The sequence below is a fragment of the Copadichromis virginalis genome, linkage group LG6, assembly GCF_057382275.1.
Source record: "Copadichromis virginalis isolate Kocher_CV1m ecotype Utaka linkage group LG6, C_Virginalis_male_GT1.1, whole genome shotgun sequence".
Classification (NCBI taxonomy): Eukaryota; Metazoa; Chordata; class Actinopteri; order Cichliformes; family Cichlidae; genus Copadichromis; species Copadichromis virginalis.
In genome coordinates, this window is record NC_140623.1 from 3,707,176 (window position 1) to 3,733,088 (window position 25,913).

At 41.8% G+C, this 25,913-nt stretch overlaps 2 protein-coding genes across 3 annotated transcripts; one reads left to right on the forward strand and one right to left on the reverse strand.

Moving 5' to 3' along the window:
• Nucleotides 1-1,696: 1,696 nt before the first annotated feature.
• Nucleotides 1,697-9,283, reverse strand: taf5l (TAF5-like RNA polymerase II, p300/CBP-associated factor (PCAF)-associated factor). 2 transcript variants are annotated; one of them, XM_085458283.1, is made up of 5 exons: nucleotides 9,233-9,283; nucleotides 7,912-8,053; nucleotides 7,268-7,372; nucleotides 5,965-6,725; nucleotides 1,697-4,762 (listed from the first exon to the last, which is right to left on the reverse strand). In XM_085458283.1, the coding sequence occupies exons 2-5, from the start codon at nucleotides 8,048-8,050 to the stop codon at nucleotides 3,965-3,967; spliced, it is 1,803 nt and encodes a 600-aa protein (XP_085314409.1). In that variant the 5' UTR covers nucleotides 8,051-8,053; nucleotides 9,233-9,283; the 3' UTR covers nucleotides 1,697-3,964. The 2 variants fall into 2 exon arrangements, with proteins under 2 accessions (XP_085314409.1, XP_085314408.1); XM_085458282.1 differs by lacking the exon at nucleotides 9,233-9,283 and adding an exon at nucleotides 8,527-9,008.
• Nucleotides 9,246-25,033, forward strand: nup133 (nucleoporin 133). The gene is made up of 25 exons (XM_085458281.1): nucleotides 9,246-9,579; nucleotides 9,760-9,875; nucleotides 10,065-10,168; nucleotides 10,569-10,802; nucleotides 11,140-11,310; nucleotides 11,760-11,915; nucleotides 12,037-12,107; nucleotides 13,172-13,319; nucleotides 13,630-13,780; nucleotides 14,373-14,527; nucleotides 14,737-14,828; nucleotides 16,366-16,529; nucleotides 16,740-16,834; nucleotides 17,093-17,317; nucleotides 17,399-17,521; nucleotides 17,625-17,724; nucleotides 18,521-18,775; nucleotides 19,224-19,357; nucleotides 20,846-21,004; nucleotides 22,321-22,456; nucleotides 22,802-22,920; nucleotides 23,260-23,340; nucleotides 23,435-23,499; nucleotides 24,216-24,304; nucleotides 24,787-25,033. Exons 1-25 carry the CDS (start codon nucleotides 9,452-9,454, stop codon nucleotides 24,921-24,923), a joined length of 3,408 nt encoding a protein of 1,135 aa, XP_085314407.1. The 5' UTR covers nucleotides 9,246-9,451; the 3' UTR covers nucleotides 24,924-25,033.
• Nucleotides 25,034-25,913: the final 880 nt, after the last annotated feature.

Consider the following 25,913-nt stretch of genomic DNA (forward strand, 5'->3'; position numbering starts at 1 on the left):
TGATAATGCTCGAATGTCACACCACAGATTCCAAGTAAAGCAAAAGAAATAATTAAATAATGCGGAGCAACCACTGAGTGATCGACAGTCGGTATCAGCCTCAGTGTCTTGTCATTTCGTGTCTCTGGCCACTGTAACAGGTTTAGAGATCAAGGATCTATCTGTCCCTCCCTTTTTCTCTGAGCAGTGCAGACAGATTTAGGGTGTGCCAGCATAGTATCTGCACCACCCTGACCCACAGCAGTGACACTTCACACTGTCAGGTATGACATCCACATTCCTGTCCCACAGTCACAGGATTCCTCTCATAGCTGAAGAAGAACTTGCACTGAGCTGTACTCTTTTGGGTTACTATTTAATCAATGTACTTGTGACCTTAATTACACAAATAAAATTATGGGTGATGTAGTTTTGCAGCATCCTCTACCTTCTCTTTGTCTAACTCCATCAGCTGTACTTGGTTGTATTACTTCAAAAAAGTAGCAGTAAGAGGTACAGTTGCTATTTAGGCCAAGATTTACAAGAACAGAAGCATCAAACATATGTAGTAAACCGTAGTAAGAAAAAGTAGAATATTGGTCATTGTTAATATCTTTTAGTGGGGTCTGACTCCTCTTCTCTGAATAATGTAAATTTAATGTCAGAATATTTCAGGACTTGCTCTGCCCTCTGCTGTCATCCTTACATTCACCTGTAGCTCAGGCGGCAGAGCAGGTCAGCTGCTAGTCAGAAGGTTGGCAGTTTGATCACTGGCTGCTCCAGTCTGCATGGGCCTTGGGCAAGATACTGACCCCAAGTTGCTCTCCAGTGTATTGGAGTGCGAATGTGTGTAAAGCAATGAAGCATAAAAAATTGTGGTTGTGTGGATGAGACACATTAGCATGCTTTGACTGCTAGACTGTAGAAAAGTGCTCTATAAGAACCAGTCCACCTGGCGTTTACCCAGTTTTGGTGCACAAGTTAATTCACCTTTTATCACAGTAGCTATGACAAATATAAGCGAGCCAGTGTAGGTTTCATGTGCATCTACACATACATATGTGTAGATCAGGGGTGGCCAACTCCAGGCCTCGAGGGCCGGTGTCCCTGCAGGTTTTAGATGTGTCCTTGATCCATCACAGCTGATTTAAATGGCTAAATGACCTCCTCAACATTTCTTGAAGTTCTCCAGAGACCTGGTAACGAACTAATCATTTGATTCAGGTGTGGTGAACCAGGGTGTTATCTAAAACCTGCAGGACAGCAGCTCTCGAGGCCTGGAGTTGGTGTAGATGCACGTTTGTATGTGCATGTGGATATGTGTGAGATATGTGCCTTCGCTTGTTTTTGTTATGTGGATTTCTCCTAAATGAAGCACGGTGCATTTTAAAATGTGCTATACAAATCAAATTAGCATTTCTATCGTAGTGTGCAGCCTTCGCACCAATACAGAAACATGTGAAATGTTTAAATACAGCTATTAACGCAGCCAGTAAAATAGAAAGGATCAGCACTTTATAAATTTCAGTTGTCAGGTGATCAAGGATGACTGGGATGATGCTAATTGAACTGGAATTCTGAGGTTTTTATAATAAAGTATAATATGTGCTTAAGTACTCAGAAAGCTAAGGATTATGGTTGGATTCTTATATGACGTATTACTTTTCAGTGTCCTTCATTGTTCATCAACATGATACAACAAAAAAGGAATGAAATCTGACATTGTTAAAAAGAAATTGTTATTTCTTGTTTTGGACTACAAAGGGAAACAGAAAGCTTGGTGACCACCAAAAGAAAAGTTCCAGGCTGGATTTATGAATAACACAGCAAACCCTAACCAGACTTTATATGAAATAACACAGGCATGTGTGTATTACCAGGAAGGCCCCCCAAAACTTACAAAAATAATGTCTATTTATAGTTTTTATGAATTGCACAGTTAGAATTTTTTTTTTTTTTCAAAAAATAAACAAACCAAAAAAACAGCCTTCAATGCTTAGAAATGAGAGTTTTTACACCCACAGCTACAGCGGGCACTCAGACACGACCTGCTGCTGTAGAACAAGAAAGAAGTTTTTCTGCTGTTAATTCACAATAACTTGCTTCTCCCTGAAGAACCTTTAAAACGTAACAATTTTTAAACTTGATAGGATTTATAAATGTCTACCAGCAGTCCAAAAGCCAAACACCATATCAGTTCCATATCTCATTTCACAACTGAACAGTGGAAACAAAAACAAATATAACAGTTATTCCAGCAACATAGTTACCAACCAGTGATGGACGTGTGAGCCAAACAGAACACTGAACGATGTGCTGGAGACGACCTTTAACAGTCCACAATCAGTCCAGTCTCTGCTGCCAACAAGGAGCAATATTAGGTGATTATGTTGAGTGGCTTCAGGATGGTGACATCAAATCTCTTTAACCTAATACATCTTAGAAGCAATAGTTGCCCTCAGTGTAGATAGACCTAGATTAGTTAGGAAAGTTATTAGCAGGAGGCCTGATAGTTATTTACTGGAAGCATCTACCTACATGTTAAAACACACCGAGCAACATTATCTTTGTAACGTTCATTTAGTCAATATTGAGCACATCAGCACAAATAAATCAGCAGACTTCTCATCTTCCTAAATCAGGTAATGAGACAGTTGTGAGAGGACATGAACACAGGTTAGTTTCCTTTAAAAAAAAAACAAATACTACAATTACTGTGGACATTAAACTTTCTGAATTAAGACAAAAATGCAGAACAAAACTACCATCTGAAAAGAACTACACTCTGTGAGCATGTGCAAATAAATTTCAGTCACCTATGGTGCAAGGCGCTTTATAGCCAGCTACCCCAACTTATTTTGGTCCCATGTATGCACCTCAGTATACCAGACTCTATATACTAAGTGCATGCCTGTGTAAAAAAAGCTTTAATACCTTCAAAGACACTGATACAGTTACTGCACTGAAGACAAACTTGGCAGGAGGTGGTTCTATTCAATGCTCTTCTGATGACCATTTACTTGAATTACAACGTGGATTCGACTGAACTGAAATCCATTTTACTGAACAAAGGTACGCTATGATGAGTGTAAAGAATCTGTGCCAAATGGCCATGTGAAGTAACATGGATTCAATTAGTGATAAAGAAAATGTGGATATATATACACTTTTGTTTGGTCCTCATCTTCACTAAATTTTACACATCATTCATTTTCATTTCTGGTTGTCAGAGTATTCAGTCACTGCATTTAATTTTGTCAAAGATCTTCAGACCTGAATGCTCTTCTTAAAAAATGTAATTAATTTGGTTTAAAATGTAACAAATGCACAGCTGCACTGAGACCACACAGAGTGGTTTTCTTCTTATTTGCAGTAACAGCATTTTGCTTTGTATATTCTTTACAAATAAATAATATCTGCCCTATTCCTTTTGACTAAAGAAGGTAGCATTTGGTTCATTGTGTGAAGAGTCAAAATACACGTCAAACACCAGAAGCAGAGCTTGAATTAGCAGCGAAAGCTGATAAAGAATTGTGACAGATGGGGTTTGGGTTTAGGCTTCGTCTCGCTGCCTAACCCAAAGAAAGCCGGGCAATGTTGAACGCACTTTATTGTACACGTCTCAGGTTTGAAATATTAAAGTTTCCTTTTGGGATAAAGCTGCCTGATAGTGTCAGTTATTCCAACAGTAACAATATTTCCTGAATTTACATCACAACAGAAAAACAGAACTTAACAATTTTTAGATCATCAGTTAAACAAGAAACTGGGAGATTCTTCAATACTGACATACCGTGAATTCACTTTGGTAATTTATTTCTTTATTTCCAAAAAAAAAAAAAAAAAAAAAAAAAGCCAGTTCATGAAGAATGAAATTTGAAGGAAAGAGAACAAAAACATGTATCTCAGGATTTGGCTCCTGAGTTTCAGACACAGGGAAACATTCAGCTCTCGCCCAAAAGAGCTCCAGATGTGACGGCTACATCTACTGCTCTGCTTTCTCTTGTGCGGTTCCCGTCACCAGCAGCAAGTTGCAGGCCATAAACTGGACATTGAGCACGTTGCTGGTGTTTCCAGTGTACATTCCCACCAATTCGCTGGACGAGCTGTCAGCTGACGTCCCACCGTGTGAGTTGCGGATGTCCCACACCCGCACTGAGTTGTCCATAGATGAAGATGCCACTAGGCTGCTGTCCGGACTGAAGGACAGGCTGGTGACACTATCTGTGTGTCCCCTTAGGTCTTTGAACAAAGTCCCAGATGCCAAATCCCACAGCTTCACCCGCTGGTCTTCACCAGCCGACGCCAAGTACTTGCCATTCGGTGAGAAAGCGAGTGACAGCACAGGGCCACGGTGGCCCGTGAAAAGACGAACAGACGCCCCCTGCTGGGTGCTCCAGAGTCGCACAGTCTTGTCTGTGGAACCGGTGGCTAAATAGTTGGAGTTCGGGTGGAATTTCACACAGTCAACATCAGAAAGATGCCCTGCATAGAGCCTCAGTGGGTATGTCCGGGAGAACGTCCAGAGACGGGCGGTGCGATCGTGAGAGCAACTGGCAAAGTAAAGGCTGCAGGGGCTGACGTCCACATCCCATACTGGGTAGACGTGCCCCTGGTAGAGCACCGTGTTGGTGAAGCTGCCCAGGTCCCAGTAGCGGATGGTTGTGTCTTCAGAGCACGAGAGCAAGCCGGAGCTGTCTGTGAGGAAGGCGGTACGAAATACTGGGCCACTGTGACCTCGCAGCGTCTTTATCTCACTGCCTGAGCTGTCCTCTTCATCTACCTTGGAAGAAATGATGAAAGATTACATGATTATACCTGATTTTGTTCCTCTGCAGCTTAATCTAAAAAGAACATACAGCATTTATTTTTACATTAAAAATCTAAATTTGCTAAACAATTTAATCTTTAACTCTGCAGGTCTTTTTAAATCAGAGCCACCATCTACAAATGAGACCCATCTCATTGCTAGAGATCGGAATTGGATCATTTTCAGTGCACCCCACCACAACAATGTTTCTAAAAACAAACCTAATCAGACAGTGACATCACCGTCGCCCAGATAAACGTGGACATTTTAAAAGGAGCTGAAGTGGCTAAAGTTAAAGCTATCCAGTGCGTAGAGGCCGCCATAGGCTAGCAACCTTTGTATGTGCCAGCAAAGGAAAAAAACAAACAAATTCAAAGCAGTTATGAGAAAAACAAAAGGTCCCTGTTGTCTAATGAATTTATAAATATACTGAAAAATAAACTATATAAAGCTGTTGCTCCTCCTTTTGTTTGGCAAGGTAAAACTCATTTTAGCATTTCTACCTCCTTCCAGTAGCAAAGCACTTGGTTTCAGATGTTTCAGTGAAAGAAGATCTAACTAACTCCAGCTTTGGAGAATAATATTTGGGACAATAATTTCTTCTGATATAATATTTGTCAAGCATTTGCATTGAAGACAAACTAAATTGTTTGTATCTGCTGTGATTTATGGTTCATAGAAAGAAAATCAATAACAGCAGGTTACACATTTTAACTTAGCAAATTGCAATTGGTTCAGCTCTGCTCACTACATCTTCCCTTACACACCTTTGACATACCTGCTCCACCCTGCCTCTTTTCTTCACCTCTCGTGTCTGTTGCTTTGGAAGGTTGCCCTCAGATATTTAAACTCATGTACTCATGTCAACGTCCACTCCTTGTGCTTTCCAACATCTTCCTCTCATTCACATACATGTAATTTTATTTGCAACTCTTCCATCTGCACCCTACTCTCACTACAGATCATAATGTCATCTGCAAACATCATAGCCTGTCCATCACCACTATAAACAAGACTTCACCACCGTGTCTCTGTTCTCATGACAACCTGTCTTGTCCTCAGGATTATTTTCTCAGATTTTGTACACCAAAAGAAACGCATGCAAATTTTAAAAAAAGAAAAAGAAGATATGGAAACAATTAAGGTGAAGACTTCTCATAACAATGTCTACTTACTTCCTCCTCCAGTACGTCACATGCCAGGTGGATGTGTGACACATCAGCCTGATGGGGTCTGGCCTTGAGTTTTCTGGCACGGAGGCTCCACAGCTTTACCGTGGAGGTGTCAAATCCACCGGCCAGCAACCGACTGTCAGCCGAGACCTCAGCAGTGTTCAGCATCTGCTCCGTGTGGTGGAAGGCGTAAAAACAGACAGTGGTGAGTGACGGTGGTCCCTCGCGGACTTTCTTGACGCAGTCCTGCAGAGCCTCAAGGGCTGCCTCATTCTGTGGGATCCCTGCTGGGACCTCCACCCCGTCACCACTCTCTGTTCCATCCACTCCGGCCCAGGAGGAGGTGGAGTTTGGAGCAGCTGTCGACCCGCCAGCAGCTCCATAGAGCTGGTAATCTGTCCGCCTCAAGGCACTGACCTCCAGCTGCAGGTGTGTACTGAGGATCCTACAGAGGGCGCTGTTGTCCTCACTCTGCAGGTAACGCAGCAGGTAGCCGTAGGCTGGCTCCGTCAGGTGAACCACATATTTGTGCTCTAAGAAAGCATTCAGCTTGGGGTTGGTCACAATGTCTTGTGCACTGAGGACATGGCGGAGCTGCTCTATGATGGTACGCTGCTCACTGTCCTGAAGAAAGGCGCCATGAAAACGACTGTAAAAACCATCCACAGCCCCTTTCAGTCCAAAGCGCACCATGTCCAGGTGGAGGTAGACGAAGAGTGGATAGAGGACACTGCTCACCTCTTTAGCCCAGGATATGTCTGCTTCTATTTAGTAGAAAAAAAAATGTATATTTTTTAGGCTTTTGTAATCAATAACAACAAAGGTTAACAATATCGTAACAGTTCCATCATCTCATTCTCGATATCCATGTGGAGCTGTTTGTATAAGCCAATAATAATCCATTTTGTTATTCATGCCCTTTCAAAAAAATAAATACGAACATAAATGTATGAAAGACAAATGTTAAACCCAGTTTGTAATCCATGTTTCTCTCTTAACAGTCAGGACAAAACAATGTGGACTCGCACAAAAACAGCTTAAGAAATGTTGACAAAATGAAAAAATATCAGCCCTGGATGGTCAATAATACAAAAGCACAATTGTCAGAGAAAATAAAAATATTTAAAACTGCAGCAATATGTCATCTTTCAGAAAGAAGCCCCAGTCGTCCACAACCTTTGTCTCTTTCTGCTGTTTAGGATGCAGCTTTACCACTACCTAAAAAACGTGGAGCCGAGGCATAAACTTTGGGAACAAATACAATTATAGATGTGCAAGTCTAGACTCAGTGATGTAGAGCTCATACCTGACAGGAAGGCGCGGAGCTTGGAATACTGAATCTCATACTGCTGTGGGTCATACTGGCATGGTGCAGCAGAAACGACATTGGAACATCCTGACTCCGTCTGCACTGCTCAGACATAGAGAAAGAAGATAAAGAAGAAACCAGGAAAACTGTTAATTACAGAGAATATTGCCAGTCAAAGGGTCAAATACATTACACTGCATTATGAAAATAGATTATTTATCTTAACCAATTATCCTAGGGACACAGGTGAGCTGGAACCTATCCCAGCTGTCTTATGGTACACCTTAGAAAGGTCACGAGTTTAACAAAGGTTAAAACAAAACAAACAAACCAAGACAAAAAACACAGTCTCACAATCACTTAGAATCACCAGTTACCTAACACATGTCTCTGCACTGTGGAATTAAACCCAAGCAGGCCCATGGAGAGCATGGAAACTCCATATAGACAGCTCTAGGCTCTACAAGGTTCAAGCCCAAAACCAAATCCATGTTGCACTGAGGCGGCAGTGCTAATTTTTGCAGTGAAGCCAATCCTGTGGTGTATGTGTGGTGTTTTCGTGTGATCAGTCTTTTCTCATAACTATGTGGCTGTGCGATCTATTAATTAGGCTGGAATCATCATCATCATCATCATCTTACCCGTGAGACTTGCAGCCATTTCTTCGGGGGACTGGTAGAGCTTGGCTCCTTTCAGGGAGCCGTCAGTGTCCACATACTGCCTCCTCTTCAGGTACTGAGCCACGGCATACTGGATCTGCTCAGTGCGAATCCGCTTCATGACCTTACGAGCACAAGCTACAGTGTCAGACACCTGGCACTTTTCACAGCACCTTCTCTCGCTCATCCACCCAACAAGTCGGAAGCATATAGTAACTGTTTTCGTGCTCACAACGGACTACAAAATACGATACATGTCTGTGACTACTAAAAATTCTCATTCATCATCTCCGTGGTCAAATTAAACTTCTTGAGCACAGCATCACCTAGTAGCTAATTACATAGCAAAGCAACGCTGGCGTGTTTACGTTACAAGCATTACAAAGGGCCCAGCTAGCACAATAAAGATACGTGCCAACTAACGTGAAAGTCAGCAAAGAACTAGGCATGCAGTGTAAAGCTGTCAAGTTTCGATAGTAGAGGAGGATGCTTACACCAAGCTAACTGGCTAACTTCCTAATGCTAGAAGTGGGCCTGGCCGCTAAACTTTTAGCGGGATTAATGCCTTACCATCATTATTTGGACATTGCTACTTACTGCATAACGTGTTGCTGTCCGCCTTCAGTTACTGTGTCCAAAACGACCGCTTTTAACGCATCACTGTATCTGGCTATAACTACTATATCAACGTCGTTCGCTGCCGCTCCATCGTGGTTATCCAACCCTGTCAGACTCCATCAAATCATGCTAGCTAAAGCAGCTAAGCTAGCTGGCCGCTCTCATCTTTAATCAGCAATTCTAGGTGTCGTTAATCTACTGCTTTCGCCTGGCTCCCGTTTCAAGCTCAAGGCTAAATCTATAGATAACAGATTTCCTGAGAAGAAAAAAAATCTTAGAACACAGTTATTAGGTTGATATAATTTTTGTAGTTGATAAAAGTCAGCTACTATGACGAGATGCACTGAATAGTTTGGAGTCTCCTAAAGATCTGATGTCATCTTGATGACATAAATTTGTGTTTGTTTTATTTTATAAATTTATATGTAAGCTTAAATTTACTGACCCAGAGGCAGAATTGTCTCTGCCAATCCCTGCTGTACAGAAATCTGTGTGAAAGTGCACTATTAAGTCACTAAATTAACTGTGAGTTAAGTATTTAGCGTACTTAACTCACCTTTTAAGCCCCTTAAAAACGTAGAATCAGCAGAGCGGAGTAATTTAAAATTTTAATTTTAATTGGATGAATGTGGCCTACATGAAAAAGTGTGTGTGGGGGTTTTTTCATATAGTCTGACTGACTTACCCACACAATAAGACTTTCCTCTGTGAAAGTGTTGCAGTTGTAAAATCTCGTTTTCGAGTTGTAAATAAAGTTTTACAAAATAGGCGGATGACGTTTTAATCCAGCGACTGCACCGCGCGCTGTTTGGAGAGTTGTATTTGGTGGATCTTTCGTGTGAGCGCGCTTTTCAGGCAGGGTTGTAGTTATCACTGTTGAACAGTTCGGGGTACCACCGCAGGCATGTTTAGCCCTCGAACCGCCCCGGGCTCCGGCCGTAGGCAGCCGGCCAGGACCCCCGGGAGGAAGAGTGTCTCCGGTGCGGTCCCTGGCCTCCTGTTCTCCCCGCGCAGGACGCCGTTGTCGGCGAGGTGAGTGTTGTCGGATCAGATTTACTCAATCGGAAGGCTCCATATATATGGCAAATAAAGACAATTTTACAGATTTATAGATGATGTTCTTTCGTGCTGAGTCGTCAGTGCAGTCTTGGGTTAACTGGGCCCATCAGACTGTAGCTACAGCTGATTGTTCTGAGTTTGTGTCATCCCCAGATCAACACCTACCCGAGTGCAGAGCCATGCAGGGGCAGAAACTGTTAACTATGATGTGCAGACCTTTGGCTCATCCCTCCCCGTCAAAGTTATGGAGGCACTGACGATGGCTGACGGTAAGAGAAACCTTGTCTTCTTTCTGAGAATGAAAGGTGTGCGTGTGTAATTTTATGAGCTTCAAACGAACATATTCATTTTCTATTTTCTTATATAGTTGCTCTCTCTTCTCTTTATGTTTCTGGTTGTGGGAGAGTTAGTAGTTTCCACTAAACATTTGTTTTTCATGTTCTTATTGGTTACTCTAGCTGATGATCAGATCTCAGTGAAGGTGTGTGAGAGCGGCTGGGCCTGGATGGTTTGTGGAGAGAGTCTGATCATCTGGAAGATCTGCCAAACTGCTGTAGCTAAGGTATGATCAGGGCAGACATTCTGCCTGAGTTTAAAATTCACTTTAAAACTACATTTAGACTAAAATTACAATCTAAAAATCATTAAAGAGTTATTTTAACATGTTCTCCAAAATAATGCAAGCGGCGTGAGGCCTTTTGTCCATCTGTAGGATCGACAAAGCAAATAATTATTCACTGATCATTTATTTCATGTGTCTTAGTTTTGTTTAAAGAGACTGGGTACAGTAACATGTGGTAAATGTTTCAGCGATAGAAAGATGGACTTTTTCTTCTCTCACAAAACCTGCTTTCTTATTCCGATATTAGATGGAGTAAACGATGAATCAAAACAGACTGAAAGTTCACAACGTGCTAAGCTGGCAGCTTTAAATTCACAAACTAAACTGTGTTTTCCTGCAGGTCTCAGTTTGTAAGGAGTTGCAACTGCCCAGCAGTGAGTACAACTACACTGCTGACCTTGTGGCTGTGACTTCCACTGCTCCCCTGGAGATGGCTGCTGTTCAGTCCATCTCTGTCTTGGCGGTGGCTGCAGAAGGAGCGGTTCGCTACTGGCCCAGCCTCTCCCAGGAGGGCAACTACACAGAGACCGATGTGGACCTGGGAGATCTGTGCAACTTTGTTGTTGCTGTCAGAGTAAGTAGGGTTCTTCAGTTGAAAATAGACGGTTTTGCTAACGAATTTGTTCCAAAAAAATCTCACCACTGACTCTGCCAAATCCAAAATACTCAAATATTTTTGAAAAGGGTCCCAAAGTACAATCACATCAAACAGTATCGCTCCAGAAATCACTGAGGAGTAATGCTGCTGTCCACGGTTTATTCACTGCATACCTTGAGATATCTTGAAACATTTAAACACACGTAATAAAGCTGGCATAGCACTTTATTTTGTGTAGATTTGTAAGGAACAGGATTAAATCAACAACATATAATTTGACCTCTTTGTTTCTCACTTCCTTCTCCTTTCTCAGGGTGGAAGCTTTGTCTTGTCCTCAGTAAAGAATCAGCTCTTGAGAGCAAGTGCAGATTCTTCTGGGAAGCTGCAGTGCCGAGCTCTGCAGCAGGGTCAGGGCATGCTCTCTGGCATCGGACGTCGTGTCTCCAGCCTGTTTGGCATCCTCTCGACACCAGCCAATGACACGGTGAGTCCTGTTAGGAGAGTCCACTGCAGAGTTTCATTTATTCTATCTGTACAACTCTTTTCTATCTTATGCATTTTTAATAATTAAGACTAGTCTGTGTACAGTGTTATTATTTTTCATCTATTGGTGATGACCTTTAAATACATCAAATAGTGTTGCTCTGAGCTTGACTCTTTCCCCATTTTTTACTGTCACTCATAGATAATCTGATTATAACCTGCTAATTACTTCCTCCATGTGTTATTTGTTTGTGTTTTATATTAATCAAGTTTTTTTAATCAATTTTAGCCACAGAGAGAAATGAGTGATTGCTTTTGATTCCGATTCACAAATTTCTTAAACACCCTTTATGTTTTAAGTCTATCAGGCTGAATAGTGAGGGCAGTTCTTCTCCAGTGTCAGTTTAGTTATCTTCAGTGTTCAGAGTTCTGACTCTATTACTGCTGCAGCTCTGCAGTGTGCTGTGGGTGGGGGAAAGCAGCTCCCTGTACACACTCACTGATTCCAGTCTGAGTAAATGGGAGGTCGACGACAGCTCGGAGCACCAGATCCTCAACTGGGACGCGCGCAGAGTTCTGAACGAGAGCATCACAGACGCTATATGGGTCAGTATAAGCAAACATGTGACCTTATTTATTACAGATGAAGGGCTTTTTCCTGTTCTGCACTGTAGCAAAGAAAACTAAATAAATAAGATCCAAATGAAAAAGATTTCCTTTCCTCCAGGGGTCAGAGAGCAACTATGAGGAGATGAAGGAGGGAGCAAATGTGGCATACCTGGACATGAAGCTCAGCCAGTGAGTGTGTGATTAAAAGCAGCTTGTCTTTGGATTCACAAAAACCTGAATCATTTTTGTTTCCTTCTTCTTCTTCTTCTTCTTCACTAAAACATGCCGCATGTAGGATTGCATGTGCTAAAGCATGGTAAAGTGTTAGAGTGACCAACCGGCCTCTTGTTTTGCACTTGTTGACTTGTAAAAGTCTATATGACATTTTTTATTTCACGATTCATTAACCACACAGAGAAGCCATCGTTTGAATGTGTTAACGTTTTCTTGAAGCAAACAGTATTATTAAAGTTCTTCATGACTGGACCGAGTGTCCTCTTTTTTTGGAAATCAAAATATGGTCACTCTAGCGTTAGCATACTACGGCCAAACTGAGCTAGCCATCCTGTGTCGCTCTGCACTTCAAAGATTAATCTCAGAATTTAAAAAATTATATTCAATATATAAATATTAAATGAAAGATGGATTTTATCCATTCAGTCAATAAAAAGACTTGTTTTACACTTGACCTGATGAATGCAAAAACAAAGAATTACCAGATTTAAAAAATAAAAAATTTAATGGATTTTTGTTCCCAAGGAAAATGAGAGCCACATATGAGAATATTCGTTTAAAATTTCGATAGAAGAGTAGCAGTATAATGTCCTCGTAAGTGGACATCAGGCCCTTGTAGAGATTTAGTATTTTGGTCTAAATAACCCAAAATTTGATGTCAACATATGTGGACGCAGGTCCTCGGAGGTTAAGGGGCGGAGAGGAGGACGCTGCTAATAAAGTTACACAATTACACAGTGAATTCGCGTTTATTATGTTATTTACAAAATGCCACCATTTTTGTCTTGGTCGTATGATTTTATTTTGTTGTATTTATCCGCGACACCTTAGAGGCCGGTCCGTGACAATATTGTCTGACGTTAAACCGGTCTGTGGTGTAAAAACGTTTGGGGACCACTGTCTTAGTCGACAGGTTATCTTGTGTTTATTTGTTGCCTCCATGTTCCTCTATTATTCGCTATTCCTCTTGAACTTACTGCACCCCTGGCTGCACTGAGCTACACTCTGTGTGCTTTCAGAGCCGGGTTGGTGGTTTTGGCTGCAGCCTGGCACCCGTCCGACACTCCCTGCCTGGCCTACTTCTGCCTGGTCACCCTGCAGGACAACGGAGCCACCATCTCTGACCAGTTCACCGTGGAGGTCACAAAGTACAGCTCTCCCTTCCAGGTCAGACCTGAAGCTGCTACTGCAGCAGTGGTGTTTTTGTGATTTGATCTATTAGAGGATCAGTCTGGTCATTCTCTTCTTGTGTAAAAGCCTGCTCATCAAGAAGAGCCTGATAATTACAATCCTCGATTATAATTATTAAAACATTAACCACTTTGAGCAACGCAGAAGAGTGGAACTGTCCAAACAAGTGACAGTGAAACTACAGGACATTGTAAAGTAAAGTCCAGCATTTACAGTTCCTATTATAAGAGTGAAGATATTTATGCTTTTATTTTGAAAGTCTTCAGTTATTCTGTTATTTCCTCAGAACAAGGAGACGCTGCAGGCCACTCGGCTGGTGTTGCCTCGTTCCCCTGGCTCCACAGCCTTTCTGTACACTGAGGACGTAGTGTTCGCCTGCTCAACAGGAACCAACAGGGTCGCAGTTCCTGATGAGAAAATCAGCTTTAACTCACCAGGTGGGAAAGTTGGAGCGTTAGAGCAAGAACGCCTTCATTTTGTCACTATTGCTACATGTAATAGTCAACAAAATTAATACTGTGGTCAGTGAATAGTTTGTTTTTCAATTAAGTTAAATGAAATTCCTGATTCTGTGGGATAAACGTCTTTTGGCGTTGGTCTGAAATTCAGTTACACAGAAGTATTGAATGTGTTTCAAAAAATTAATTAAAATCTGTAACATCACTGAACAAAGTTCTTTTTCATAATACAAACAAATTTCACCTGCATCTCATTGCCTCCCAAAAATCTATAACTGATCAAATTCATGTTGCTTGAATAAGTTAACTTTATCATATTTAACAGGTTTTTGTCCACTGTGTTGGTGTAAGAGGATTAAACTGTACGTTGCTTCGAAGACTCAGATATTCCTAAAAGATAAAATTGTTCGAGAATGTTTTGGTCAGGGATGAATTAAGAAAAACATATAATAAAGTATTTGTAAAGGAATAAATAATTCACTCGACTTGTTCAATAGGCCAATAAATGCTTTCAGTTTAGATCAAATCCAGGTGAGTGATCTGTTTATGTTGGTGGCCTCTGTCTGTGCAGGTGATGGTGTACGTGGAGCAGGCTGCTGTGCCAACCTGCCGGTCTTTTTCTCGCAAAACAGCGGTCTGGTGGCGGTGGTGGCCAGAGAGAGTGCCTCCATCCTGCCAGAGACCATGGAGGACTCGCTGTGCTCCTCGCTGGCTGCGGCCCCGGAAGTAAGTTTCAAAGAGAGCCGTCTGAGCGATGAGACTAAGAACTTTCTTTTTATGCCAGTTTGTGAGACTTCGATCTTTCTCATGACTTCTGCGTCTCATAATTATTGACACAAGAAATCCTGAGAAGGAAAATTATAACTAAACTAACGTGATTATCGTGATTGTGGGTGTTGCAGTCATGCATTTCTAATGTTGAATTTGCATCAAAGGTGTCGGCCATGGAGACGCCAACCCGAGCCGAGCCTGTAGCTCAGGAGGACAAAACCAAACTCCTGAAGGCGGCCTTCCTGCAATTCTGTCGGTACGTCTTAAATACAGCTCACATCTCCTTTGAAAAATATTTTAAAGAATAAAAATAATAAAGTGCCTTCATAATATTAGAAAAAAACAAGCTGTGGAAGAGAGCCAGGGATTAATAATAACAAATAATTAAATGCAGAGAGGTGTATAAACAGAATCCCCCAGCAGCCTGGACCTATTGCAGCACAACTAAGGAAAGATTAGAGGTCACCTGATTCAACCCAAACTATATGCTTTATCAAAAAGGACGTTTTTAGGCCAAATCTTAAAGGTAGAAACAGTGTCTGTCTGCCAAATCCAAACTGACAGCTGGTTCCACAGAGCAGGAGTCTAAAGGCTGAAGGCTCTGTCTCCTATTCTACTTTTAAATACTCTAGGAACAACAAGGAAGCACGCAGACCAAGAGCAAAGATTTTTATTGGTGTGATACGGTACTAAGATAACTAAGATAAGATGAGGCCTGATCATTCAAAACCTGCACATGAGGAGCAGGATTCTAAATAAATATACCCTGTCAGTACTCTTGCTGAGTGCTGAGTACAATAAGCTCTTTTCTGAATTTAGAAGCAGAAAATTAGGTATTGAGGCAACTAATTGGTGTGTGTTATCTGACTTCATGGATAAATGAAGTTGGGCATCATCTGCATAGCTTTTCTACGCTCCTGGAGTCCTCAAAGCGCTCTATACAACACGCCACATTCACCCATACACACAAGCAGCTTTGTCAGCGCTTTAACTAACATACACTCAAACATCAGAGTGAGCAGGAAAGTGCAGGAGGGAGAGGCGAAGAGGCCATGCTGCTAGCAGGTCGGCCGCGAGTTCATTTAAGCTTGCGAATGCCTAAAGCAGTGAGTGAATACTGAAAAAATAATCAGCGTGTGAATCAACAGAGAGTGTGCTTTAGATAAAACGTGACGATTCCACCGTGGCATACAGCATTATCTGTAAGTCTGTACTTACAGATAATGACACAGATAAACTCCACATAATCACCACTGTGTGCTGGAACAGGAAGAGCCAGCACCAAGTTCACTTATATATTCTGTATCAGGTAAATACAGAAGTGACTAAATCACTCTACTTTTGGAGAATATTGTTTTTGTGAATCTCTGGCCAACATGTTTGTTGTTTATCAAGTAAAAACATCAAAGCTACGTTTCTCTGCATCATGTTGTGTTGAGTGACTTGGCTGTTGTAAGCTTCTGATGAATGTTGAAGTCTTATATTGAAGCTCAGGGTCTTTAATATGGGCAAAAGGAGTTATCATTCACACTTTCTAGCCATAATGACCGGTCATCTGTAAGTGAGTAAGAGAAAAACAACACATTTGCTTTTCTTTATAGTTTGTTTCTGTGTGTGTATAACCTGGTCTGTCTGTTGCTATTTGCTGGCTGTTTGGGGGCAGGAGCTGTGTTTCCAGACTCTGTGATGGGATTGTCTGTGCTTCCTCATTTCTCTCTGAGCCCTTAAAAAGCACTGAGAGGACAAGTCTATATTCCTGTAACGTCCCAAACTCTTCTTCTCTCCTCTGTCAGTAATGACCTGGTCGGGGCTCAGACCGTCATAGATGAGCTGTTCCCAGCTGACGGCGATGGGGAGGAGGGAGCTGAGCTGGACACCATGGTGACTCAAATCAACCTTGATTTGGTGGACGATTACCCGGCCTCTGACCCTCGCTGGGCCGAGTCTGTCCCCGATGGTGAGCTGAGACGAGAGGAAACAAAACACAAAAAGTTATTAACCAACCAATGAAAAGCTGTATTGTATGAAACTAGTGCTTGTAAGGTTTCGTCCTCTCTGCAGTCACTGTACAGTTCTCACGTAGCTGATCGGACTTTGCATTTAATGTGTGTGTTGGAAAAAGACTTGAACTGTTTTGTTTTTTTTCTTCTCTCTCTGGGATTTGAAGAGAGCGCTGGTTTTCCTCTCACTTCCCTCATCATCCTTCACCAACTGGAGGATAAGATGAAGGCCCATGGCTGCTTCATGGAGTTTTTGCTGCAGGTAAAGAAACCTGCACTTTTGCATGTGTGCACACACTCAGAGTTCACTTTATAAGGCACACTTTAAGCTTGTTGGTGGAAAATTATTAAATTAAACTAGATTAAGATCAACTTGTACATTAGATTGCAAAGGTACTTTTACTAACATACAAACAGGGCTGAAAATAAAAATGTGATACAAATCAAAACTCAAAGGCTGAATTTAGAAATGCATCAGTCCAGTTGCCTCTCAAAAGCCGCCATCATCCTCTGTTGCCAGGTTGGACTGCTGGACCGACTCACTCAGGTGACTGTACGTTCATCTCCCATGGCAACACGCCTGCTGCTGTGTGAACATGCGGAGAAGTTGCAAGCAGCCATGGTGCTGAAAAATCACCACACCAAACACTCTGAACTAGTGAACCGGGCCATCAGCACGGCGCTGCAGAGGAACAACACCGCCGTGCCGCAAAGCCTCACCGCTGCTGACGTCTTCTTCAGAGAGGTTTGAGTCTCTGGCAGCGAGAAGGTATCACAGTTTGTTTGTGTAATAGATGGTCATTGGACTGTTGTTGTGCTCTCACAGGTCTCTCAGATCTCCTTGGTGTTCGACTGTCTGCTGGAGGAGGAGGAGCGGAGTCTGAAGGAGAGTCCAGTGGACTCGGTGCAGTGGGCCGAAGTGGTCCTCACAGTCAACAACATCATCAAGGTAAATGTGTGCTGTTTTCTTTTTTATTTACTGCGGTCACGTTAAAACTTAGGCTTCATTTTTAAGTGTGTGTGTGTGTGTGTGTGTGTGTGTGTGTGTGTAGGACATGCTTCAAGCTGCTGGTCAGTACAGAGACATGAAGGCCTCCATGTACAGAGCGTCTGAAAATGCTGCTGCAGAGCCTGAGTACATCCCATGGACAGGTGACAACATGAAGCTTCTTAGATTCACTTGGTGTCAAATGTATTTTGATGGACACTCCAGTCACGTGCAAAAGCAGACTGAGCACAGAACCGTGGCTCTCACAGGCCTGAATGTGCGCTTAAGGTCATTTATAATTTTAAACTTGTTTGATCTGCTGCTCAAACAACCACCAGCATAAATTTTGTATTTTATTATTTATTTGTTTTTGTATTTTTGTAAGTTTTACAGCTTTTCTTACTAAACAGTTAAATGACAGAAAAGCACAGAGGGAGTTTCAGTGGTCCGACCCACTTAAGATCAAAGTGGATGTAATATGACACCATGCTTTAGTCTAATGTCATCGAAATACTGCAAAACCTGCCATACAAACTCATGGCAGTAAATTTGGGCACTAATACCACAAAGTTTACAGAGTGGGTATGGACAGGAAAGCTCAGTTCTGAAAGTTTTCTGTTGGGAAATAAAACTTTGCTGTTTAAATTTACCAGCTACAAACTAAGAAAAAAACAAGAGCCGAATATGATAAATGTCCTTATGTATTCACAGTGAAATGTAATTATTCTACATAGGACCCTATTAGTGTATGTTGTTGTTCAGTGTTTGTAACTAAATCACTTTAGCACTTCATCCAAATATGCATTTATGCTTATGTAAACATCGTGACTTAAAATCCCCTCTTAAACTGAAGAAGTTTGTAAGAAACTGAATGTTTGAATGGCTCCGTGTCTGCACTGTGTGTTGGAGCAGAACTGATTATTAACCCTGTTTTCTTTCCACCTGACCTTGCTTATGCAGCATCAGGTGGCGTTGGCGGCGTTCGAACAGTCCTCTCGCGCCAGCACGAGATCATACTGCGCACAGTGTACCCACATGCTGACTCAGAGCTGCGCAATGCCCTTTGTGAGCAGCTGGTGGCGCTGTTGGATATCTACTTGGGCAGTTTTGTGGCCCAGCTAAACTCCCTGCAGCAGCAGAGGACCCAACAGGAGCGCTACAACAGCTTGGAGATGGAGTACAGCCAGCGGCGCTCCGAGCTGCTCGCACCGCTCTGTAAGTGGAGGATTAAAATGTGATGGCTGTGAATGATCGAGTCTTATAGATTCACAGAGTAAGATTTAAATCTTTAACATTAAAGGGGATTGTTGTGACATTTAGAAATTTAGATTTTTTTGTTAAGAGTTTTGTTAGATGAGTAAAAATGCTGTAATAAAGTATTCCTTTGGTAATTCCTCTTTTGTATGAAGAAATAAATTTTCTTTATTACAGAAAAAAAGCTTTGAGTGCTCAAACTGAGTAGAAAGCTGGTATATTATTAGCTGTCCAATTACAGGTTGTTGCAGTAAACAAACTATCCATCACGCAAAGCTCACACACAGGCATGTTGTAATCAGACACGTGGACACTGCAAACTGAAGTGTAACGTCCATGTCTCAATGTTTATGTTTCTTCTGTAGGTTTTTCCTTTCTGTTTATTTATTTCTATTTTTTTGCGTTGCAGTGGAGCTCGGTCAGTACCAGTGGGTGGCAGCGTTGGCTGAGAAGTACTGTGACTTTGACATCCTGGTTCAGATGTGTGAGCAGACAGACAACCAGAGCCGCCTGCAGCACTACATGGCCAAGTTTGCAGATCAGGTACACAAAAACTCAAAGATTCCTCAGCTGCTCTGCACGAGTTTCCCTACATGTTATTTACCTTTTTTATTTTTTTATTTAGGATGTAAGGACACAGTGTTTTACGTTGTACAGGATTGTAAAGGCACTTTGAGGCCATTTTACATTTTAACCCAATAAAAACTAGGCTCCTCTGACATCTGGGCATCCAAAAAGCTAACCCTGACTCCCAAGGTCCAACTGTCCGACTCCAACATGAAGTCAGTACTGCTGTACAGGGCTGAAACCTGGAGCACACACAAAACCTCAAACAGAAAAACCCAGACATTCCTAAACAGCTGTCTGAGAAGGATTCTCCACATTCGCTGGCCAGACACCATCAGTAACATCAACCTATGGGAAAGAACCTGTCAACTCCCAGTAGACGAAGAAAAGATGGTGCTGGGTAGGGTACACTCTACGCAAACCACCAACCTACATCACCAGGCAGGTTCAGGTGGAACCCTCAAGGCAAGCGAAGGAGGCGCCGCCCAACAAGCACCCGGCGACGACACCTCGAGGCAGAGGTGACAAAGACGGGCTACACCTGGAGCCAACTAGAAAGAATGGCTCAGGACGGTATTTAGCCCGGCCCCTACCCTGGAAGGGGTGACGGGCAGCAGCAGTAGTTGACTGTATCTTTTATTTAGGCTTAAAAATATGCAGCCATCTGCTAGTTTGTTTGTTTTTAAGTTGATTTCATTGACTATGAATGTAGCTTAGTTGTTGGCACCAGACCTGTCACACAATCCTCTCCAGAGAATGCTCCAAAAAAGAGAAAAATCCCTAACAAAGGATGTATAACCAGTACTATGTTTAATTTTATGTTTATTTTTTCTATATTGGAGAACTAATGGCTCCTTTAGTGTGTTGTGACGTACTGACAAGGGCTACAGTCCTAGTGTAGCAAAGGACCAGATACACACAGGCTTGTCAGGCTTAGGAAATGCTTTTATTTTGCTTATTCTTTTCAGTTCAGCGCAGGTGACTCCAGCAGCTCCTTCTCCAGCTTCACACACACTCCTCTCCCGTCTGTCTCCGCTGTCACTACATATAAAAGGGGAGAGAGTCATGTCTCTCGAGGTGTCTCCTCTGCCACCTCGGCGCCCTGAGAGCTCACTGTACCGCCCCTCCACTGCAGCGGGCCAGAGACCACGCCCCTGCCACACATATGATGATTGACTAAATTGGCATGTTATCAAATTCTGTCTGGTTATCATGAACTGCAAATTTAAGAAATGTTATTAACATCATCCCAAAAGAATAATAACAATCTCTCGGGCTTTCTTTTAACCTGGATAACTTTGGGTACATTTACAGATACATCACCTTTCATCAGCACTTAAAGAAAGGTGACGCACATACCTGGAAGGAGCAGGTGTCTGCACAAATACCGGATTCTATCGAGAACTCAGACCAGAGTATATCAGTAAACACTTTAACGTTCTCTTTGTACCTTTACTTTTGCAGAACTTTTCCGACTTCCTGTTTCGTTGGTACATGGAGAAAGGCAAGAGAGGGAAGCTGCTGTCCCAGCCGGCCGCTCAGCACCAGCAACTCGCCAGCTTCCTGCAGGCTCATCAGCATCTCAGCTGGCTGCATCACATCCACATCCACGACTACCAAAGTGTATGTTTAAAAATAAAAACGCACACACACATTTACAATTCTGCTTCACAAAACCAGCACAATACAATTTTCTATGAATTTTTAATATCCCAACTAAATCCTAATCTGAACCCAAACGTTTTTTGGAGGGGGGGGAGGGGGGGGTAACCATTTCAAACCTATCAGGACCAGTCAAAATCTGGCCAACATTGTAGCAACATGATTTTCTCAGTCTAACTCTGTCACACATTAATAAACACATCCGCCTTGCTCTATTCAAGCTCATGTAACCACACGGCTTCCTAGTGTCCTTACCTCCTTTCCTCTTTCCTTCCTGTTTTTTTTTTTTTGTACTTTTAACCTTTTCATATTTTTTCTTCTGCTGTTCATTCATCGCTTGTGCACTTCAGTCTTTTCACTACCTCTGGAAATAGCATTTTTCAAAAATACTGCAGTTTTGCAACGAACAAAAATATAGGGTCATTGTTTCCTTCCTTCCTTCCTTCCTTTCCTAACCGTCCTGCTGTCTTTCCTGTTAAACACACAGTGTGTGGCTGTTACAGTGTGATCTACGATGGAAACACAAATTCAGTTTCCTTCCGTTTTCATTTGAAACCGTTGCTCACAGAAGAAAGCATCCTGTAACATATCTGTTACACACTCACACTTTCTAAAGTTTCCTTCCTGTTTGCAGTTAACAAACACAAAGTGAAACCACGGGCACACATATATCTAAACTGAAGAAGACTTCCTCTTTTGGCCTCACTTGTCAGTAGAAATCCACTTTGACAAAGACGCGTTCGAGGCTGTAAACTTCACTGTGTTATCCTGGTTGATACTGTTTTGGTTCCTCTTTTCCATTTGAACTGTGATAATGAATGTGCCTGGTAAGGTATTTAGCAGACAGGGATCTGTTATTCTCATTTCAACTCAGTTTTATTATTGAATTCTTTTAGAACAGCTTTTCATGGTTCACAGTTCTGAACAATTCTTATGTATCTCATGCTGGGCCTTCATGCAGCTTCTCCGTTCATCCTCTGACTGAGATGAGCAGTTTTAGCTCCTCCCTTTTTTTAGTCAACAAAGTATTGATCACGTCACCCGATTGTTTAAGTAAATATAATTCTAAAGGTGCTGGTGACGTGAAATTCTCACCACATGTCAGTAACAACCCACGCAAAGAAATCAATGCATAGATGTCCATAAATTATGTATAATAATGAAAAGTGACATTACTCTGTTTATTTGAATCAAGCTGTATCAAAGTCTTAGTTACACAGATCGATATATTTTTGGTGTGACGATGTCGTGGCTAACGTGGTATTTCACGTCTGCAGGCCCACAGAACTCTCTACAGCCAAGCCAACATGGAAACACGTTACTTTGTGAAAAAGAAGACACTGCTGGCTCTCAGTAAGCTGACTGCACTAGCGTCTGACCTGCCGGAGGACCAGCTCTCCAAACAAATTGATGGTAAAAAAGCGCACACATTGCTGTATGCATGCAGACCTCCCTGCACCTCATAAACTTCGTTATCCGTGGAATTTTACTGAATCGAACCAGCATTTTAGATCATTTTATTGACACAGATTCTTAGATTGTCAGTGAATAAAAGTTACTTAGCTGCTACAACAGTGGTTGCCTTGATCTCATAGTAATTCAGAGAAAAGTTCAGAGTGTAAACTCATTCATCTTTTTCTTACTAATGAAAGGGCATGATAAAATCGCCATATAAAGGTACATGTATTTGTGGAATGGCAGGTGCTTTGTAATATGTCTTGTAAGTAGACTTGACACTGTCATTCATCTGCCAATCAGACATTGTGGAGCAGGAGCGCTTCCTGCTGCATCAGGAGACTCTGCCTCGACAGCTGCTGGAGGAGAAGCAGCAGAACCCCGACACCATGCCTCTGCTCAGTGCTCACAACCTCATACAGGTGAAAACACGTGCTGCTTGTTTGTGGATAATTTTCCCGAGTGAACGAAAACTGCTTGTTAACTTAGGTACAATATTTAAACAAGATCATTTCAGTTGCTTAAATGTTTTTTATGATAACTGTATTGGTGTCTGCGGTTCCAAATAAAGAACCTGTTATTGGATGGATTAATGAAAGTAGATAAAAGTAGTATAGAAGGACCTCACCTTAAGACAAAGTGATAATCATAGGTATGCAGAAAAGATCAGATCACATTTAGAGAGGGTCAGAAGAAAATGATTCAAACACTGAGACTGAACAGCTTCGGTGCATTTCCTTTTCAACTCTCGTCCTCTCCAGCTGTACATCTGTGATGACAACAGGCGAGCCAACGAGTACGATTTCAAAAAGGCTCTGGATCTGCTGGAGTACATCGATGAGGTAGCCGCTAGCGTTTGTTTACAGCACTGGTGCGTAAGTTAGTCGGTCTCTCAACTTTAGCAACTTTAGCGGTTTTCTTGCTTTTCTGTTGTAGGACGATGCTGTGGACATCGACGCACTCAAATGTGAGATTTTCGGCAAAGTGCTTAGGAGAGACGAGTAAGATCCGTCATGGTTTTTTGTATACATTCAACTGGGACTTTGCTTAAATTAAAACTTTTTCGCCTGGTATTTCTCTAATAACATGCAAATAGTTTTCTAGTAGTGAGTAACCTATGATTAGCTGAATATACGTTGTTTTGTTTTTTAGAGCCTTTCAGCCAGTTTCAGGTCACTGTTTAGCTTTAAAGCCACAAATCGAGTGTTTGGATTCATTCTCAGTTTTCTAGTTTTCAGCAATAAGACCGTGTGCACATAAAGAGCCAGACATTTCCCCCTGAAGCTGGTAGGGGCCAAAAACAGAGCAAAAAATTAATTAATATTGGACTCTCCCAGATGATCAGAAACACGACTCTAAATGATAAAAAGCTATTCTGTTATTTCACAACTGATAATATTGTTTACAGCTTGATTCCTCCACCGCCTGCTGTTAAAAACACGATGTTCATGTGAAATACCATTAGTAGTTAGTAGAATAATCAAAAAATACAATCTTTGGAATTATATACCAGCTGTAAAGGATATAAGTGTTTTATTGATATGCCAGGAAAGATGGAGTGTCAGTGATTACAGTTAGTTTGGATCAGTAAAGGAATCTGGAAAAAAACAGAAGTCAGTACTTCTGTGTGTGTTGGATTTGTAATGGTTGATTTAAATGCTGTGGGTATCTTTATTGTTTTTTTTGTTTGTTTGTTTGTTTGTTTTTCCACCTCCAGCTGGTCTTCTGCAGATGGGAACGACGACCCTCTGGAAGCAACAAAAGACAGCATCTTTGTCAAGATCCTCCTCAAACTCATTCAGGAAGGTGAGAAACATTGATGAAGACTTGGTGGATTAAAGAAATATGGGGAGGGGGTTCAAGCGTATTGATGGGAAAAATGGGTTTAAATCCCTATTATGTCATGAGAGCCCCTTGTTCAACTTAAATAGCTGCGTAGGCTAATACCACATAGAACTAGTTTATCAAAAACTGTGCACAATACAACTGAACACTTCTGTACATGTGATTGTCAAAGTTAGCAAACATTTGGTTCTGGCTGGAGGGAGTCGGGCTCAGCCAGTAATCCCAGCCGGCTTAGTTTTTACTCTTCTACACGTTCTGTTGACGGCTCTTCTAAACAGTGGACCACTCAAGCCCTCCCTTTTTTTTGAGTATATTATGAACAGTCATGAGCCGAAAGAATTCAGTTTTCTTTATCTGTATGGTCATCAAATCATATGTATCCTTATATGAAAAATACACTTGTAATTACTAAACAGATGAACTCTTTCTTCTGTATTTTCCAGGCGTCTCTCTGCAGACCTATCTGCCCGACATCAAAGACCTCCTGGAGCTGGATGAGCTCAGCAGTTTGAAATCAAAGCCATATTTTGAATTTGTCCTTCGAGCTAATTATGAACATTACCTTCAAGCCCAGATGTAACAACCACCAAACCCACCAGTGAAACATTGTGCGATTCAGCTTTTCTTTGCATTCTACTCACTTTTCTTTAAATTGTGCTCTTTTCTAAATAAATGTGTTGATTTTGTGTACTTTTCTGTATGGTTTCACTCTCCTACTATTCCTCAAAGACGCACAGCTGTGACACATTTCACTGGCTTCTGTACATATTTGGAAAAAGAAGTGCTGCTGTAAAGAAAATAGTTGTTTGTTAACAGGAGAGACAAGAAATCCATATCGTGAAGCAAGACATGATTTCAGTTCTTTGCATCAAAGTTGTTTTGCTTTTAGAGAGAATGTATGACGGCTTTATTAACATTCACCACGTTTAGAACACATTTGTCTTATGACAATGAATCAAATTTGCTCTAATGTGTGTGTTTTGATTCTTAGTGGATACATACAAAAGACACGTTTGCATGCTGTAAGTTTGCACCTCCTTTTTCTAAGGAAGCCGTCATTTATAAGGACACTCGTGCAGAGTACAGAGACATCCTCCTGAATGCAGCCATGTTTAGTGTGACATACCAAGTAAGATCAGGGTAGGACAACCTACCACAAACAACTTAAATAACCTTCCAAGTAAGAAAACAATATGACAACAGTTCCACAAAAGTAAAGCTTTCACTTCCTGCCTCTTTTTGTTTTTGTTTGTTTTTTTACTTAAAAAGTGACACAGACCTGAGCCTCTGAGATACTGGCTCGACAAGCTGCCCTGTACTCATCAGGGCTTCCTCCTGTTGGGCGACAAAGAGCAGATGTTTGTTATAAATAGATCTGAGCTCCTCTAGCTGGTTGACTGCCACGCTGACAGAGATCCTCCGCAGTGATCCACTTTCACGGCTACACAGGCTACAGGCAGCTTTCAGGATCCAGCGCTGCTAAATATAGTCACAGTAGATTAGATTGGCGCTAGAGCTGTACATAACTGTCAATTTAGTTTGTATGACTCTAATCTTTCCAATGTTATAG

Bases quoted from the DNA above. Each gene is read 5' to 3' on its own strand.
- taf5l (XM_085458283.1), bottom strand. From the start codon at position 8,050: ATGAAGCGGATTCGCACTGAGCAGATCCAGTATGCCGTGGCTCAGTAC. The intron at 7,373-7,911 runs GTAAGATGATGA...ATGTCTGAGCAG, and splicing joins AATGGCTGCAAGTCTCACGG to TGCAGACGGAGTCAGGATGT. The intron at 4,763-5,964 runs GTAAGTAGACAT...ATTTCTTCCAAG, and splicing joins GTGACGTACTGGAGGAGGAA to GTAGATGAAGAGGACAGCTC.
- nup133 (XM_085458281.1), top strand. From the start codon at position 9,452: ATGTTTAGCCCTCGAACCGCCCCGGGCTCCGGCCGTAGGCAGCCGGCC. The intron at 9,580-9,759 runs GTGAGTGTTGTC...TGTCATCCCCAG, and splicing joins AGGACGCCGTTGTCGGCGAG to ATCAACACCTACCCGAGTGC. The intron at 10,803-11,139 runs GTAAGTAGGGTT...CTCCTTTCTCAG, and splicing joins ACTTTGTTGTTGCTGTCAGA to GGTGGAAGCTTTGTCTTGTC.